At 44.1% G+C, this 19869-nt stretch overlaps 1 protein-coding gene and 1 pseudogene across 2 annotated transcripts; one reads left to right on the top strand and one right to left on the bottom strand.

The window, feature by feature from the left end:
- The first annotated feature begins 2923 nt into the window (after positions 1-2923).
- wipi2 (WD repeat domain, phosphoinositide interacting 2) lies at positions 2924-10089 on the top strand. 2 transcript variants are annotated; one of them, XM_068718658.1, is made up of 12 exons: positions 2924-3154; positions 3978-4060; positions 4777-4946; positions 5130-5226; positions 5761-5858; positions 6152-6244; positions 6398-6468; positions 6587-6694; positions 6921-7085; positions 7766-7873; positions 8049-8143; positions 8594-10089. In XM_068718658.1, exons 1-12 carry the CDS (start codon positions 3081-3083, stop codon positions 8704-8706), a joined length of 1275 nt encoding a protein of 424 aa, XP_068574759.1. In that variant the 5' UTR covers positions 2924-3080; the 3' UTR covers positions 8707-10089. The 2 variants fall into 2 exon arrangements, with proteins under 2 accessions (XP_068574759.1, XP_068574758.1); XM_068718657.1 differs by having other exon boundaries at positions 6587-6700.
- Positions 10090-11025: 936 nt separating this feature from the next.
- On the bottom strand, positions 11026-19813 carry LOC137878685 (myosin-16-like; annotated as a pseudogene).
- Positions 19814-19869: the final 56 nt, after the last annotated feature.

Raw genomic sequence — 19869 nt, 5'->3', positions numbered from 1 at the left:
AATCCCCTCAAAGGGTTTGTGTTTTCTTGTAGAGTGAAAGCTGCATCCAAGGTTCTTAACAGTCTAATATTGGCCCATAAAAAAAAAAATGTCTGGTCTTTCAATCCAACACATTCTCACACCAATGCATCAAATAATGCAGCTAAAGCCTAAACCTAAAAAGTAAATGATTTAATGTGTCAAAGGGTTCAGTCTCAAACATAGCTGATGCAGATACATGACGACAGAGGACCAGTGGGGATAAAAGACAAATGTTGTTTATTGGTACTCAACTAATATGGTTCATCTTTGTAGCAGCGTTATGTTCTCTCTGGCTAAATTTATATGGGAGATCCACTCATGCCGCCCTTTCACATAACACACACACGCTCAGACTGAATGGAAAATTAAATATTACCCAACAATAACTGTGGCCAGCAGAGGCTCTTTGTTGCACTGTGCAGCAGCTGTGTGAGACAGAACAGATACATTATGCAAACAAACACACACACACACACACACACACACACACACACACACACACACATACACACACACATCCAAACAAGTTTCCAACAGAAATGTGTTACTGTGTTTACAGATAAGATTCAAAACACCATTGACAGTGGCCAGACAAGCATATTTGTACAGCACAGGTTATTCCCAACACACTGTACACACAGTTCACACACTGTGGGTATACAGCTAACACTGTACATGTGAAAAATATAGATTAGAGTGATTACATTCAAGAAAGTGAGCAGGTAGATTGACTTCATATTAAAGCCATGAACCAAACATAAAATCCATATATTCCTGTTTGGACTTGTAGTATATTTTGTGGTATATTTGATGTGTGTTACCATCGTAGCATCATGTCATTATCAATAAAGTGACTCCTTTTTTTCCCTACAAGTTGGATATGCAGCTTTGCTTTCTATTTGACAAACCCCGCCTCTGTCTCTCCGTCCACCATGTTTGTTTGGGGGCTACAGCTTGTGTAAACCAAAGGCCAGCACACAGTGTGTTGGAGCTCTGCCTCTGCTGACGGATCTCTATTGGAGAGGCCGACACGCGGCCCCTGAAAGCAGTAAACTGGGCCAAAGGACACAGCTGCCACAGAATCACGACCACACAGGAGCAAACAAAGAACCTCCTGATTAACTAAACGGAGGGAGTCACTGTGGTCTTTCCACAGAGGAAATGTCATAATGAATGTGTCTGTGATGCTCTTTAGGAGACCTCTGTTCTGTTTAATAGTGCTTTAATAAAGGATCATGTACACTCAGGTTTATCATTCAGATAATTCTCTACTTTGACATTGAGGTACTGAACATATGCAACATTTGGTTTAATTAACATCATGGCTGTGAAGGACAACAGAGGCATTCATTAGGCTAAAAGCAGTGGTTGAACGTAACGAAGTACCATCACTCAAGTACTGTCAGTATACAATTTCATGCTACTTTATACTTCTACTCCACTGCCTTTGGAGACAAATATTTTACTTTTTTCTCCAATATATTTATGTGACAACATTAGTTACTCTGCAGATTTAAATACAAATAAAAAAATCAACTAATAAGTTATGATGTATAATTATGGATTAAGCTGCCCAGCAGTATAAAGTACCTTAAATTGGCCCCATCTTTAGCAGCAGCAGCTCCACCACTGGCTAAAAGTTGATCATGGTGGATTGGCTTTCTTCTCCTGGGGCAGTTGAACGTTTGTGGTTTTCTCACCTTTGTCAATTTTTTGTCTGGCTTTCTTTCCTTTTTATTTATACTTGTGCCAACTAGCTGATAGTGATACTCTACATCCGTCTTTAGTGCGGTGAGATCCTCACACAGGGTGAGCAGCTGTCTGTGGAGTCTGTCTCTGGCTTTATGATGTTATCCATTGAATAATTTGTATCGCTCACAATCACTCTCTAACATGCTCAGACTTACACCTGAAACTGCAATAAAACAAGCACAGGGAGACAGAGAAACTGTGACTCACACCCAAAATTACACAATCGACACACATCAGATCAACATTAAAACAGTTTCCTTCTCATCATCCCACGCTTCATCCCACACCTCTGTGTACGTGTGTGTGTGTGTGTGTGTGTGTGTGTGTGTGTGTGTGTGTGTGTGTGATTTGTAAATGTAATTTACCCTTGTTTAATAGAATATCAGTACATTTAAAAAGCAGGAGGAGGTGCTGTTTGTAACTCCTTATACCAGAACAGTACAACAGAAGGACATGAGTGACAAAGTGTCCAACTGTTGTTCTTTGCAGTGACACAAAAAGAATGAAGCAAATTTACAGTACAGTTTTGTCAATTCATATAAAAACAGTAGGCTAAATGTACCATGTTGAGCTGCACAGCGTTATTGTTTAATATTGAGTGTTTTGTTCAAACATGGAACATATACAACATGTTTAGGAAAGGTAAGAAATGTTTTTGAATAAAGATAATAATTTCTAATCAACTATGGTAGAGCCATTGAAGTGAATAGCCGCTTTACAAACAGTGTGATGAAAACTAGATACAACATTAATATTCTATTTTAGTATGGGGTTAAGAGAAGATAGGCGCTAGTGTGTATTGTCGATGACATGATGAATAAATATAATTAATATAGCCTACCAATCAAAGTAGACTGTGTATCTCGCCCCTTCTTTTCAGATGTTGTTTGCACATATTGACGATGGGTGGCGCTGTTGCATCAAATCACAAATAGTTACTGTACAGTGGAGTGTTTCCACGAGAGCCGTGTTTGCTCCTGCTGTCTCTGTCGCCTGTGGAGCCGAGACACCGGACAATAAAAATGTATTCTCGGTCATACCGTGTATGATTACATTAATTATCATCAGCACTGACCACTTGACAAAACTGTCCTGGCTCTTTAAAAGGCACTGCACGCTGCGTGCTCGGCGCATGCGCAGTAAGGGGGAGCAACAGCCCCTTGTGAAAAACAACAACAATCACTACAGCGGGGCCAGGAAAAAGAGATGGCTCCTTGAAGCGCAACACTCCTGGGCCTTATCGCAGTACTAATCCCAGCCCAGCTGCTATTTCTACCGGAGCGTTATATGTCGATGGTGTCGAGCCCATGAACTTAGCCAGTCAAAGCGGGGATGCTGGCGGAAGCCAGCTTCTCTTCGCCAACTTCAACCAGGACAACACGTAAGACAGGGCCGGGGGTCCGACGGCCTGTGCTGTTATATAGGTGACGCTAGCTAGCTCAATGTGGCCGGGTGTGGACGGGGTGACAGGGCTCGATGTGAATTAGTCTGGAGGCGATGTCTCACAAGAGAAATGACTACCAATACACGCCAACTTTAGCTAACTGTATGCACTGTCCAGTGGACGCTAGCATGACGTTACGTCTTATTTCACCCGTCACTAGCATAGCCCTTTTTAAGCTAACGTGAAGCTGTGTTGTCCGAGGCTAACTTTAGCCACAATACACATGTAGGCTAGGTTTCATGCAACTTGTCGGTTGGCTGTGGTGACGGTTGTTATGATTACTATACAGACTTGTAGAAGACAGACTGAAGTCTGTGTAGTTTTTGTATGTTTTTGAGGCGCTAGCGTCCTTTTTTTTGTAGGACTGACGCTACAGTTCGTGACTGTTTGATAGCGCTGTAACGGTCACACACTGTGTCACTGTATTTATTCTAAACGAGATAAGTAACGTTAGCTAGATGTGTGCCTTTTGTAGTGCAGTAACTCTGCTAAATGTCCTGCTGGTTCGCTCCACACCGCAGAGGCCTGTGGCTCTATTGCAAAACCGCTGCAGTCGTGTGACGACTGTCACAATGTGTGACCAGTAACGGTTCATCCAGTGACGCTGATCCCGGTGGTGTCCAGTTTAAAAAGTCTCACACGTCAGTCAATATCCTGTGTGTGTGTGTGTGTGTGTGCGTGTGCGTGTGTGTGTACAGCTGTGGTGGCGTGCTGATATGATAATGGTTGTTCAATGCTGCTGTTGTGTCTGTTTGTGTAGGTCCTTAGCTGTTGGCACCAAATCAGGATACAAGTTTTTCTCCCTGTCCTCTGTGGACAAATTGGAGCAGATATATGAATGTAGTAAGTATTGTCTACCTACTTTTATCCCCTCTTTAGTCTGTCAGGGATCAGACTGAGTACAAAATCCTTGTGTAGTGAGTTTGAAGCTACTTGTTCTACACTGACTATCACTATTGTGTTATAATATTGTTCAGTCATATATTTAATTCAATGTTTTTGAATGCAGGCTCAGTTTAGACACAATCACTCCACTATTAGAGCAATGCTGTCACTTTAATTATTCATAAAGTTTTAACTTTCCCCACACACATACATCAAGCCTCCTCGTTATTGGACTTACATAATTTACAATATGATCTATTATCTACAGCAGTCTTATTGTGCATGTGAACTACCCATGTGCAGTGAGCTAACCTGGAGACTCAAGTTGTGTAGTCAGACGATGAGTGTTTTGAGCCCGTAAGTGCTATAATCCATAATTCATGAACCCGGCTTTTGCTCGATATGTTTACTGAACATACGTACGGCGCTGAAAGTTTGGCCGGTGTGTTCAGGAGCACCGAAATGTCTGTGAATCGGCTCATTGCCCAAACGTGGTGTAACATGCAATGCTGTCATTTGCACAATTGTTCGGCTCACAGAGAGGCAGCTCATAAAAGATGACGGCATGCCACCGAGCGAACGCGGTGATGATTTGTGTGTGTGTGTGTGTGTGTGTGTGTGTGTGTGTGTGTGTGTGTGTGTGTGTGTGTGTTTGTGTTTGTTTGTCCACGCAGCGGACACGGAGGATGTGTGCATTGTGGAGCGTCTGTTCTCCAGCAGCCTGGTGGCCATCGTCAGCCTCAAGGCGCCCAGGAAGCTCAAAGTCTGTCACTTTAAGAAGGGAACCGAGATCTGCAACTACTCCTATTCCAACACCATACTGGCTGTCAAGCTCAACAGACAGGTAGGAGGATTGGGGGGGGGCGCGAAGAAGAAGAAATACCTGTCTGTTAAACACATTCTGTCTCACGCATTTCCTCAAACAACAGGATTCATCTCGTGCAGATCCCCTCGTTGGCTAATATATCGGTGTCTACTTAGTGTGCGCCTGTGACGCTGATGTTGATTTTGTGTGGTTCCTCTGCAGAGGCTGATAGTGTGTCTGGAGGAGTCCCTTTACATTCACAACATCCGAGACATGAAGGTGCTGCACACGATCAGAGAAACTCCACCCAACCCTTCAGGTGAGTGTGAAGCATGACGAGCAACGTGGTACAGTGTGTGTATAGTCGGTATAGTAAGTGGTACGCTGCAGAAAAAAAATGGTCGTTGGGTGAAAAATACTTTCAAATACTGGAGGAGAGGGTTTTTCCTTCTCAGTATACTATGTGCTCAAACTGAAACCAGGGGCGTGACTTTCCTCAGGATTTGGTTTGTCTTTCATATTTACAAGTTTATTTTTACTTAACAATTAACACCATTTTGTTTCCTGTTGCCTTAACGGCTAAAAAAAAAAAACTGTCACCGCAGTCTGAGTTACTTCTGTGATATTTGTCTGTTTAATACAACCACTGAACAAAAACCCGCTCATGCTGTCAGAACTATTACAAACATCTAGATGATTGTGGTGTCACCGTGTACTTGAGTCGTTCTTTCAGTCTCACTGATTGTCCCGTTGACATGAATGTGGTTCTGTTGGAGTCTGATTCATCTTTCTTTCTTTCTTTCTTTGTCTTCTTTTTGTTAATCCGTCTGTATTTGTGCTCTCGTTTCTCCAGGGTTGTGCGCCCTTTCCATCAGCAATGATAACTGTTATCTGGCTTACCCAGGCAGTGCTACGATAGGAGAAGTTCAGGTGTTTGACACAGTCAACCTGGTAGGTGAACAGCAAACACTGTAAAGGCCTCTGCCCTTCAATACAAAGCTCTTATGTGCACACAAATACTTGTTGGATGTATATAGCTGAGGTGCTGTTTCTTATTAGATTGTGTAGTGTTTATTGTATGTCATTATGTAAAAGACCCAAATCTGAAATGAAATGTGAGTTCTCCTGTGAGACTCTGTCCTCGTCATCCAGTGCTTCCTTTCATTAATCACAGCTGATCCTCTGATTTTTTTGTCCTCTCTGAAGAAGCGCATCTCTAACTAGTGTCTGTGTGTGTTTTCCAGCGTGCGGCTAACATGATTCCAGCCCACGACAGCCCATTAGCGGCTCTGGCTTTCGACGCCAGTGGAGTCAAACTGGCCACGGCCTCGGAGAAGGTGAGCCACTGACTGTACAGTGCACTGACCCGATGACTGTGTGGATTATTCGTGTGTGCTTTTGAAGGGTTCTTTCCGCCTGAGCAGATTACGGGTCGCTGTCGTAGCTTTGTCATCCTCAAACGTGTCTTGTGTTCTCTCACTTCCTCCCAGGGCACAGTCATTCGTGTCTTCTCAATCCCAGAGGGACAGAAGCTCTTTGAGTTTCGGAGAGGAGTCAAGAGGTAGATGGTTTGATCTTTGACTACACTTCAGAAACGAAAGCTGTTGTACTGTGATGTTTGTGTGCATGTTCGTTCGTGCTGTTTATTTGTGTTCACCTGCTTGGGTTTCTCATCTTAGGTGTGTGAGCATCTGCTCGTTGGCATTCAGCATGGAAGGCCTGTACCTGTCGGCCTCCAGCAACACAGAGACGGTCCACATCTTCAAATTAGAGACGCAGAAGGAGAAGTATGTGTACGTACCTTTCGGTTTCTGTCCTATTACATCAGACTTCTGAGGGATTCTGGGGAGGAGTCCTGCCCATTGACTTATGCTTCATGTTCCTCAGAGTAACAGAGGCTTCTCACATTCTGTGTGTGTGTGTGTGTGTGTGTGTGTGTGTGTGTGTGTGTGTGTGTGTGTGTGTGTGTGTGTGTGTGTGTGTGTGTGTGTGTGTGTGTGTGTGTGTGTGTAGGCCAGCGGAGGAGCCCACCACATGGGGAGGGTACCTGGGCAAGGTCCTGATGGCGTCCACCACCTACCTGCCTTCTCAGGTTACGGAAATGTTCACCCAGGGGCGAGCCTTCGCTACCGTACGTCTGCCTTTCTGTGGACATAAGAACATCTGCGCCTTAGCTGTGTGAGTATACACACACACACACACACACACACACACACACACACACACACACACACACAGCACTATTGTTGTGTTTTTGTTTGTTGTTGTTGTATGGGTCCTGCCTTTAAAACATGCCATGAAAGTGGAATCAGAAGTAATATGCATGACTCAGTGCCAGTCTGCTCTTCATTTATTATTGAAAAATATGAAGAACATCATGGTCACATGTGACGTGTTCTTCTTGTTTGGGGCACTGAGATCATTTTGTCCCCGGACACTCCTGAGATGTTGGTCGAATCAATCCTCTGTGATGTTTGAAATCCAGCTGATGCTGTTAACTAATGCATTCTCACTCAGTCATGCTAACTACCAGTTTAGCAGCTTCTGTAAGATATGAATCCCTTAACCTCCTGTGGCCCTGAGGTTTAACCAACTAGATGTTCACCAACACGGTTTAGAGCGACACATTTATAATGAACTTAAAGCAGTCCTCATCATTTTGTGTTATATCAGGCTGTAATGGAGCCATTTGATGAGAGAATGCTGCAGATCATTACTTCAGCCAAAGATAACTGTGATCCACAGTTTCAGCAGTTGCATAACGACAGCAGCATGCAAGCCGCGGTAGCTGAAGGCACTTCATCGTTAAATGGAACTAACATACTTGTGAAACTTTGTTTTTTGTTGTTTAAAATCAGGATTCAGAAGATTCCTAGGTTGTTGGTGGCAGCGGCTGATGGTTACTTGTATCTGTACAACCTGGATCCACAAGAGGGAGGGGAGTGCACACTTATGAAGCAGCACAGGTAACACACACACACACACACACACACACACACACACACACACACACACAGTAAATACAGAGCGAATGTGGCCGATGAACGGGTCGCTGAACACCATAATCTGAAGTTTTTGCACAACCAACAGGCTGAAGTTTTGAGAGTTGTACTGAGAGTTTCTACTTGTCAACCTCCTCAGGTTGGACGGCAGTGCTGAGCCAGCCAATGAGATCCTTGAGCAGTCACATGACCGCCCACTTGTGGCCCAAACCTACAGTGCTGCTGTCACCAAAGGTATGTCACTCTTTTACCCAAAGTTTGTTGGAAAGGATGATGTCTTTTGGTAATTGCAGGTAATTAGTTATGTTGAGTAAATAAGCGCATATATACATATATATATATATATATATATATATATAAAAATCAATCCTTTATTAGTCACAAGGTACATGGTAAAAACAAGAGCAGCAAGTATTATAAATAGTAATAAACAGTAAAGAATATCAGCTAAGTAAAACAAAAAAAGTCCACAATTACTGAATACAACTAAAAATAAAATAAAAAAATATATATATATATATATATATCCAGAGGATTTGTACCTTTTATTATTATATAAGTAAGTAATTTCAAGAAGGAAATCAAGAAAAATCTTTGTTTCTTTGTGACATTTGCCTTTGTTACAGAACGACATGTACAAAGTTTGTTTGCATAAAGGACCTTCGACCGCTTGTTTTTTCCTAGGTTACTGTGAAGAGCAGGGTGCCGTGGGAGGGGCGGGGCTAGACGATGACCTCAACGACTTGCGCCTAGAGGAAGAGAACGAGCAACCGCCACTGATCCTCGAAACTGACTGACTTAGTACCCACCAATCAGAGGGCTCCTCTGGTGCTGCTATGAACGTGTGACACAGGGGGGGGGGCGGGGGCAGGATCAGAGACGGGAGTGTTTTTAAACGCTCAAAGGTGTTCGAGAGCCTGTCTGTCAGTCTGTTTGTGCATTTGTCCGTTCACATACATGTCTATCTTTTCTCCCTCCCTCCCTCTTTGGACTCCCCTTTTTTTCTCAGTTTGCCTGCGCAGGCCAAACTTGACGCTTTGCATGTACATGTGCCAACTGCTAAAAACATGCTCCAATGTGAAAACGAGTATCTGTGAGCGCGCGCGCGCGCGCGTGTGTGTGTGTGTGTGTGTGTGTGTGTGTTGGACGTTTGATAAAAGAAAACAAATGTAGCCGTGTCTTCACTCAAGACACACGGACGCAAGCGCTGTGTAAAATGAAAGTGTTTGTGTAAGTGCCTCTCTGCCCCGGCGTCGTGCTTGAGAGGGGCATCTCTTTGCATTGGCTTAATAAAATCTATTTTCAGTTGTGGGATCTTAATCGACGGTGTGTACCAATCTTTTTTTTTTTTTTTTTTTTTTTTTTTTAACCCTTTCCTCTTCCTCACGTACAGGAGTCCGGCTCAAGTTTAACCTCCAAAGAATGATTTAGAAGCCTTTGGCATGAGGCGAATGTGTGTGCGTTTAAGTGTGTGTGTGTGTGTGTGTGTGTGTGTGTGTGTGTGTGTGTGTGTGTGTGTGTGTGTGTGTGTGTGTGTGTGTGTGTGTGTGTGTGTGCGCGTGCGTGCCTGAGTGTGTGTGTTCTGGGCATGTACATTAGCAAAACACTGAGTAATTAGCCTCCACTTGTTCTCCCCCGCCCCCCCCACCCCCCCGGCCCAAAATCATTGGTTGATTTTAAACTCTGATATTGATGATCTTTTCTTAAATCTACTTAACTGATCATAGCCAACGGTGTGTCATGCGTAAGAAAACATGCATGGTGTTGTTGACGTGGTACTTAGTCCATACATCAAAGACATTTGGGGCGGTGAGGATCAGTTGGAGAAAGGCGGGAAGCTGTCAGTGATGCGTCTTCATTGACAGCCTCCTCACTGTAACGCTACTCTGTACATTACTACACATGGCACGATATCGCCGCACCATGTTTACGCTCTCTGGGACAGAGGGGTGAACCGTGGATTTTTAGTTCGATTGATCTGGAGCTCAGGCTGAGCCTCATCGACCGGTTCCAGGATACTGCATGATCCCCCCCCCCCCCCCATTAATCCTTTGGTGTCTGAAGCCGCTGAACTAGGATCAGCCATGAGACTGTCAGGCATTTTATAATGATTTTGTACAAAATGTGAAACGTTCATCTGAAACTAAAATGAAAAATAAATTCCATGTTGATGTATGAGACCAGGTGCCTTTTGTTCTTGTTACTCTTTGGCGACTTGCTTATAGACTCATTGTGTGGTCCAGTTTGAAAAGGTCTATAATCATTTAGAGAGAACAATTACTATTTACAATTTATTTTGTCTACAAAACGTTATTTTACTTCACCACAGATTTAATGTTACAATGTTCTCATGGAATAGGTGAAACACTTAAACCTGCATGAACTGATTTGTTCCACGTGGGGGCGGTGCAGCGAGCTATGAAAGCGGCTATTATCGCCGAAAGTGCTCATCTCATCCAGCGAACACAGCTACATGAGCGTTCACGTCTGCACTCCTGATGAATGTGAGTCCAGTATGCTCTCTACTCTTAGCTCTGGTGTTATCTCCACCAACTACCTGTCTCTGGAGCTGCTCTATGCTGCCGTTTGGGTCTGTGCAGCTCGCATTTCTCTGAGTGGGTTTAACTGAGCTGTCCTGCTGGAGAAAAACACGGTCGATAAGAAGGAGCAGTGAGCTGAGAGAAGCTCAACAGATCAGCAGGGCGGTGAGAAAGTACCGGTGACCTCGTGCACTTGTGCATTTGATCGATTTTGTTGCTCATTGATCAGCGCGCACACACACACACACACACACACACACACACACTCACACTCCATTTGTTGTTGCCGGCTGCTTCATTAAGTGTGACCCCCCCCTAACCCCCCCAATAAGGCACAGACCCTTCTGCTCATTTGCTTGTAGTTTATTAAGACTTTGCAGCCGGCCACTACACACACACACACACACACACTTTTAACACACATGCAGGAGCGACTCACACACACAGGTGGGCTCTCTATCGTTGACGTGAGAGCACAGCTTCACCCACTCCCTCTCCACTTCAAGACACTCACTGAGATCATGCAAGACACACACACTAACACACATACTTCTAAACAATGTGGGATCCAAAGCCTTACCTGACAGTTCCACATAAAAACACATTGTCCATGTAAAGCCTGCAGACACACACACACACACACACACAGTACATTCAAGGCATACTACCAGTAAATGATACTCGGAGTGCCAGCTAAAATCGATCAGCACAGGTGAAGTAAGCAATCCTAAGACTGCATCCATAAAGACTATAGGTGATGTTGAAGACTCTTAATTATTTAAGACTTTCTGAGGACTTCTGTCTGGGCCCTTTTGTTTCCACGTTCCCCGGGGGATCCTGAGGTCATACCTTCTCAGTCGAGCGTCCTCTGGAGGGCTGAATGGCCGTGTGTCACTCTGTGGGAGCACAAAGACGAGACAAGACTGAACAATATTGTTTGTGTCAACGATGATGTGCTCAGGGAGATGTTTAATTGCCTACCTGCTAGCGGTGTGTGTGTGTGTGTGTGTGTATCTGTGTGTGTGTCTTCTCCCCTCTACTCGTCCTGCCCTCCGCTGGCGGGCTTCGTGATCTGCGTCATCCAGCTCACTTCTGATCTTCCTGTATTTCGACAGACTGCTGTTGGCCTGCTCCTTCTGCAGAAACACAGAAAAGAGGTTTGTTACGTCACAAAACGTCTTGCACAACGTCTCTCTAATTTGTCTGCTTTTGAAGAATTACAAGAACGTGGCCCATTTTTTGATTGACACATTTTTTATGTTTGAGGCTCTAATGGGATCTAAGTATCATAATTAAAAGTGACACAATTTAAAGGAATTGTTCAACACTCTGTGAAACATGCTTATTTACTTTCTGGCGGAGAGTTAGGACAAAAAGGATTGATGCAACTTTTGTTGAATATAAGGCTACCGCCAGCAGCCAATTAACTAGCTAAAAATAAAAACCCTATGGAAAAACCTAGTTCATTAACGCATCACTGAAAATTCAAATCATTCATTATAAATAAATAAAAATAAGACTTTTGAATCCAGAATCACCGGTACGGTTCTACGGTCCTCCGTTTGTAGGACTTGAGCTTGTTCTGGAGTTTCTCCACCAGCTCCTGCATGCGCTGATTGGTCTTGTGGTCTTCCTCCGTCTGGAACACCAACTCCTTGAGTCGACGCTCTCCCTTACGGGGAAAGCAAACAAGATTTTTCACCGTCTCCACGTGGCGCTTCTACTCCTGGTCCAGCTCGTTCTCCACCTCCCTGATCTAAGGGGAGAATCAACACAATATGTGGTGTCTGCATGGGTGTCTGACCTGTTCCCATTTTATTCACTTTTTATGGTAATGCTATTTCTCTGCTAATCAACCCAGCTCCTCACCCTGGTTTCCAGTTTCTAGATGGTGCGCTTCCCGGCCTTCAGAGCCAGCAGCTCAGCCTCCTCCAGCCTCAGTGTGAGGTCTCGGAGGTTCTGCTCCTGGTTCTTCTTGACCTTCTCCAGGTGGGAGCTCTGGTCCTGCTCCTGCCGAAGCTCCTCACACAGTCGCGTTGCCTGGAGGAAGACACGTGAAACAAATGCTCAATTGTCGGCTTGAAAAATCAGACGTGAACTGAACTCATCACTTTTAAATCTTGTCTGTTTCATGCATGTCATGCCTTGGCTATGACCTTTCTATGGTTGTATATGTAGTCGTGCAGCTTACATCAGTTACGGCCTTCTTGGCTCTCTCATCGGCAGAGCGGAACTCTGAGATCAGCTCTTCATTCTCACTGGACAGTTGGGTGAGGTCGGTCTCCAGTTTTCTCTTCAGGATAGTCAGGCTTTGGTTCTAGAGCAGGAGACATGGATGGAAATGGTGCTCCATTAGAGAAAACGACAGTACCAACAAGTCAAAAGAACTAATTAAGAATCAATTCCCATGCCCTTACACATGTGTACTTCTGTCTGTGTGTGAGCCTCTGTATGGGGCTGCCTGGCCCTCCTGTGCAGCCACCTACCTGCAAGCTGATCTCACTGAACCTCTCCACCAGCTCCTGCTCGATTAGTTTGCGGGCCCTCTAGGAGGCCTCCAGGCCTCCTCTCAGCTCCCCCTGCACGAGGCACAGATGGCGCTCCTGGAGGCCGTACTTCTCCCTCAGCTCGTTGTGCTGACGGGCGTCCTCGTCCATCTTCGGTTCGACTGTACCACAGCATCTGCAGCAGTTAGAAGCTACCTGAGAGGGTTTTGTTTTCCTTGCGGACGGTCTCGATGTGGTCCTGACTTTCCTCGTAAGCCGTCTTCAGCTTGTAGAGCTCCATCATGTAGGAGCGGCTCTCCCTCTGAGCGTTGTCCAGCTCAAGCTGAAGCTCCTCGTTCTTCTGGCTCCACTCGACCGCCAGCTTGTCGAAAACAGGCTGCGTTGGACTGGTCACACAGGCACAAAGCGCATGAATGTCCCTTTTTGGGAACATTATTTCTACACACAGGGACTTTGATAGTTTCATATTATCAGGAAAAAGGAGTGGTTAAAGATGTAATGCTGAAGAATCAATATTGGATAGCTGATCAGATTTACACTAAGTATTTTAAGAAATGATTTCTGAGTCAAGGCACAAACCTGAACTCCTGCGTTTCTCCTATGTGTTGTTACATTAATTTGTGTGCATGCAAGTGTGTGTGTGTGTGTGTGTGTGTGTGTGTGTGTGTGTGTGTACCCTCTCCGGGTCTATGGTGAGGTCCTCCACCTCCCCCTCCGCTGCCTCCTCAGCCTCCTGGAGACGCACTGTGAGTTTTCTCCTGGAGGAGAGTGGGTGGTGGGAAAGAGGCGATTGTGGGATTAAATTAAAAAGTATCGACCGCGGGTTCGTTCATACACAAAACTTTTGGCTCCACTTTGATTCACTGTATTTTGTTTTCAGCTCTGTTCAACCCACTTGGTCTCCTCCAGCTCCTCGGTGTGGTGGGTGGCGTCCGTCTCATACTTGCTCCTCCAGGAGGTGAAGTCAGCGTTGAACTTGGAGACGAGGCGCTGCAGCTCCCCTCGGGCTTCCGACTCCTCCTCCAGCTGCTCCTTCAGCAGGGAGAGGTCGTGGCGGCCATTGGCCGGGCCCACCACCGCTGTGTTACGACCCTGCAGTGGTGGAGGGGGGGAGCAGCAGTAGCAGTAGGTGTTATTGGAGTTATTGTTTGGAAGGCAACAAAAAGAGGACAGATAGTCACCTAAATGTCAGAGAAAGCTGAATACGCTTGTGGTAACTTGTTCCTTGTTCTCCTCATCCTCATCATATCAAATTATGAATATCAATAACACACTATACTGTATTGTCACTTTGTGAGCTTTAAGTAAAGTGACAGCGCTGTGTGAGATTATTAGTAATTGACCACCAACTATGACACACTTATGAGGATTTATGGACAGTATTTACTGGCTGCAAATAAAGTGTAAGACACAAGAAAAATGTTATTATCAAAGCCATGTCAAGTCTTTATTTCCCAAAACTCAACTTCTCTCCTATAGGGATATTTGTAGTTACGTGGTGATGTCTAATTATGTACACTAATTAGAATACTTTATAAAACCTGTTATAAGTAGCCGTGCATGATTCTGAACATTAATAAAGAGCTTCATAACGCCGTATACATACTATATGACCCTCATATAACGTTTTACCAAATTGATTTTGTATGTTACATGTAGAGAGGAAGTCAGACAAAGCTAAAGCTGTAACGAACTTGTCAGCTGTGTGTGTGTGTGTGTGTGTGTGTGTGTGTGTGTGTGTGTGTGTGTGTGTGTGTGTGTGTGTGTGTGTGTGTGTGTGTGAGTGAGAGAGAGAGAGAGAGAGAGAGAGAGAGAGAGAGTTTAGGCTTTGTTTCTCTCACTTCTTGATGACCTCCTCCAGGTTGAGCTTAGCGTTCTCCATCTCATTCAGGTTCTCTATGGTCTCTATGCTTTCCTCCTCACCTTCTCCACCTCCACCCTGATCCTCTTCTCCCGCTCTCAGCTGTCCTCCAGCTACACGCGCACACACACATGCTGGCAGTCTGCAGATAAGAGTTTCAATAAGTCACGAGGACACACCGTGAAGGTTCGTACCTCATTCACTTGGGAGTTGAGCTTGCTGTTGGTCTTGGTCAGATGGTTAACTTTGTCTTCTTCTGTTTGGAGATCCTCCAGAGTTTTCTGATTAAATTATAATAATGTATGTCTTGGTCACAGTTAATCTCATAAGCATAAAAAAGGTGTTTAAAATAGGGTTCTATGTGCAGGCATGCTGCCATGTGTTTGTTTGTCTACCTGTTGCAGTTCCTCCAGAGCTCTCTTCTCCTTCTGCAGCCGGGCGACAGAGTTTGGGACAAACTGTGTCCTTTACAATGTGACTAAAAAATACACTGAATCTGATAAAACATCGGCACTCTTCACCCACCGACCTGACTTCTTGAACTCATTGGGCACGATGCAGCGGACAAAGTGGGGCTAGCCGGTGATGTTGTAGCCCACCTGCGAGAGACGCAAAGAGCTTTAATGGACCTATGTACAGACAGTTACATCAATGACTTTGATGACAGATGTGGATGCAGTTAAACAGTCTAGCCACTAACATCTTCACGTCAAATGCTTCAACAATGCAGTCAAAGTGCCGGCATAATGCATCAGTTCAAAGTGGGCCTCTGGTCCTTTCTTCCCCCCTTTCGGCTTGAGGTAGTTGGAGGACTTGCCCAGGTGATTCTCATACAGAGCTGCTTTGAAGGTAGCGTCTGTCGCCTTTGGAAACACACACTGCTCCTCCAGGAAGCAGACAATCCCCATGGGCTGGAGAGGGAGGTGGACAGAGAAAATACTCAATACAATGCTTTATGTCCGTGTTGGTGCACTTCATGCTGCCTGTGTGTGCATGAGCGTGTCTCACTCTCTCCAGCAAGTCGATGCAGACCTGCAGGTCCAGGCCGAAGTCGATGAAGATCCAGTCGATGCCCTCCTTCTTGTACTCTTCCTGCTCCAGCACAAACATGTGGTGGTTGAAGAGCTGCTGCAGCTTCTCTTTGGTTAAGTTGATGCACAGCTGCTCAAACTGGAGATGACAGACAGAGTTGGATCACGTGACGATGAGAGGATGAGCTGAGATGACCTGACAAATACAGTAGTGGACAGGACGTGATCCCACCCAATGCATCTATTCAAATCTCACCTCAAAGATCTCGAACCCGGCGATGTCCAGCACTCCTATGAAGTACTGGCGCTGCATCTTGGTGTCCAGGGTCTTGTTGATGCGGGTCACCATCCACTTGAACATGCGGTCGTAGACGGCCTTTGCCAGAGCACCGATGGAGTACACACACTGGTCCTGGTTCTGACCTGACATTTCAAGTTCAAGTATTGTAACCGAGTACTTTCTTTGCAAGAAAATAAATTGCAACAACTAAATAATGTCTTTGCAATACCTTTGGTCACAAACTCATTGCCAACCTTGACCCTGGGGCGCGTTACGCCCTTCTGCAGCTCCTCAGAGTCGATGGCTGTGAGGTGGGCGACTTTGTCAGCCACTTCAGGGAGGAATGGAGACAGGGGACAAGGAATTAATTAAATTTATTCCAACAATGTCTTGTTGCACATGCTGAAAAAATGGGTTGAGATCTATAAAATACACATGAGATTGAGACTGATGAAAGGAGAAATAGAGAGAAAAAGGCCAGAGAGGGCGAACATGGTGGACTTTTTATACCCTCAGTGGAATCAACATCAGCTTGTTCCTCTCTGGCTTTCTGTTTGAACTTCATGTTGCCGAAGTGCATTATGCCTCCAGTCAACTTGTACACACTCATCTTCTCCTCGAGAGTGAAGCCCAGGACATCAAAGGCTTCCTGTGGACACACAGGGATACAGAAAGAGAGGACAAGATGCACAGTACCACTGCTGCACAACACTTACACAGAGGCAATAGTACCATCAACAAGCTCATTTATATAATTTCTCATTGGTCGTATGTATGTCAGTCTTTAATACAAATTTAATTTTTAATATTTAATATTAATCAAAGCACAGCATGAATTTCTCAGCTCTCACAGAAAAACCCTGAACTCATGTCAGTGAGCTGCAGTTCTTCCCCATCGTCCATGTTATCCACCACAGTGACTCCCTGACACACCCACTCATACTGTTTGGGGTCTGGCTTCAGCAGCAGAGCCTCTGGAAGACATATATCAAACATTATAATGAGAACATAATAATGTGTTACCTCAAAAGCACGTCACAATGTTTAATACTGGATTTAATTATTCATTCAGGCAGAAAGTAACATTTCTCCCAGTGGTTCTCAAGCTTTTTAGTGAGACACTCAAACCCCCACAGCCCTGTTAGATGTACCCCTTCATCAACGCAACATTGACTTTAAACTGGATGCTATTTTATTCCAATGATGATATAGTTCACTAGTTTTTCACACAATTCAACTGTTAGTATTTAGGTGGGTTTGGTGAAGTTTGCTTTCATACTGATAATGACAGAGGCTGGACTATTGTAAGCTAATGTTACATTTAACTATTGCAACTGTTAATCCATTACCTTTAGCTCACTTTTTCAACTGTTAACGCTAATCTGTTACTTTTAGCTAACAGTTAATTGTTTAATACATGTTACTTTTAGCTAACTAGTGATTTAGCTAACATGTCTTACATAACGTTACTTTTAGGTAATGCTGTTTCAAACTTGTATCCATTACTTTTAGCTTTTTCAACTGATTATCCTTTACTTTTTTTACTTTTTTGTTGCAACAGTTTTTCATACTTCTAGCTAACTTTGTTTAAAACATGTATCCATTCCTTTTTTCTAACAACAACTATTTAAACTGTTTATCCATCACATTTACAGCAGTTATATAGTTATTCTATTCTGCTCTTCATCTGTAAAACATTTATTTGTAAATTGTCCATTGCCAATTTGATTCCTCTGTCAAATACAGATGTGAGAGACTATTTTGACTGTTAGAAAGAACTCAAATTGTTCAACCTTTAGCATTCATGGAGCTGAGAAAAAGGTGCATGTGTGCAGCAGTGAAGAGGATCTCTAGTTTGTATTTTCTGCTTACATATACTTTCATTCCATATCTGATGGCATCGCAGCTTTCATTTTCCCAGCTATGAGTTCTGGTTTCCTTCCAGACAGGAGTTGGTAAAAGATGTTTTATCCTCTCTCAGCAGCCTGCTGGGAAATCACTCTTGATTTCTCCAGCAGATCTGAAGCAAGACAATTGGTTTTAAGGATACTTATTATATTCCTTTCGCAGCTTACAGTTGTTTTTTTGGCAGGATGAGATCTTTATTTCATGAATCATAGCATGTAAAAACCTAGACTTTGGTATTTGACCGGGTAATAAAAGAACAAATGAATGAAACCCACTCACAGCTCTCAATGTCGGCACCAGCCAGCTTAGCTGTTGGCCCAAAGTGGATGTGAATAAACTTTCCCTAAAACAATAAATATATGTTATTCTCACATATTTTCTGATTGTACTGTTGCCATCTCATGGACATTCATTATTTAATTTGATGATGTAAAAAAATTATCTGATGATGATTTGTGTATATGTGTCCCTACAAAGCGTGAGGAGTTGTTGTTCCTGATGGTCTTAGAGTTGCCAAATGCCTCCAGCACTGGGCCTGAATGATCTGGTCCTCCAGCGAGCCCTGAGAGGAGAGGAGAGGAGAGGAAAAGATGAATGTGAGATGAATTTGCATGGGTTTGTCATATAGGGAAAGCATATCATGTCTATGCATACACAAACACAGGCTTGCTTTGGAGTCAGAGGCTTTGCTCCCAGAAGCTCCAACATTGGCAAGTACTGGATGACCTTCTTGGTGTTTTCAGTCTTGCCAGCACCAGATTCTCCACTGGAGGAAGGGAAACAAATAGGGAGTTTGTAACAGTAACACATGTTGGCTACACCTTATATTTTTTACGTGCAAACAAGAAAAAAAACATTGTCCTCACGTCATCAGACTAGTTTTCTTGCTCTGCAATGATGGGACATGAAGAGGGCAGGAGAGAAACAGAGACTGTGAGGGAGACGAGAGTAATTGCTGCTGATTTCCCTCTGAGCAGATCAGAGGACAGCTGATGTTTTCTGTCAGCATTACCAACAACACAGACAGCTGTCAGCTCTCCCCTGATGCCATATAATGGCTTCAAATATTGTTCTGCTCCCTGAACAAATCATCACACGCCACGCTGATTACACAGCAACTGCCCCGCTCCCTCTTTCCACATAAAGAACAGTGTAATGACTTTCAAGCAACTCGCCTCGGGGGGGGTTATCCCAAATCACCACATACCACTTGCGTGCTTCTCCTCTTTGCCAACTCAACCCCCTCAACCTCCTAGTTTAATTCAGTTGAGGTGTTGTTTTGTAAAAAAAATACTGTAATTTTGATTTTTGTTACATCCGCTTTCCATTTTGATAGAGAGTTAAAAAGAAAACTCCACTTCCCCATTTTGTAACTGCGGCTCTTACAAAATGTGTGATGACATCAGGGTTATTTCTAAGACTTGACAAAGCTCCTTCAGAGCCACAGAAGATATAATACTATGAGTAGTACTCCCCATGATGAACAATGTGACATTTATGAGTAAAATGGGGGCTGAACTTGCTCCATTCAGCTTTTGATTAAAAGAGCCAAAATGACATAGTGAACAAGCTCTTTGGGGAACAACACAAAGTTGTTCTACTGTCTTCGAGGTGTCATGTGGACTTGGTTTGAATAGGTCTTTTCATGGTGCTGTAACAAGCTTACATAGATCCTCATGCTGACGTAGCGGCTGCACAGGTTTTCCAGGACGCTGGCCTTGTTGAGGAAAGTGAGGTTGACCATGTCGTTGGCTTGGTAGAACTTAGCAGGGTTCATCTGCTGAACATCACCAATGCAGGAGGTGGAGGTACGCTCAGGAGGAATATGGATGT

This window comes from Cebidichthys violaceus, unplaced genomic scaffold (assembly GCF_023349555.1).
Source record: "Cebidichthys violaceus isolate CVI_PGR_0920_01 unplaced genomic scaffold, fCebVio1.0.p SCAF_23, whole genome shotgun sequence".
NCBI lineage: Eukaryota > Metazoa > Chordata > Actinopteri > Perciformes > Stichaeidae > Cebidichthys > Cebidichthys violaceus.
Note: the sequence above shows the minus strand (reverse complement) of the source record. Positions and strands in the feature narration are given on the sequence as shown.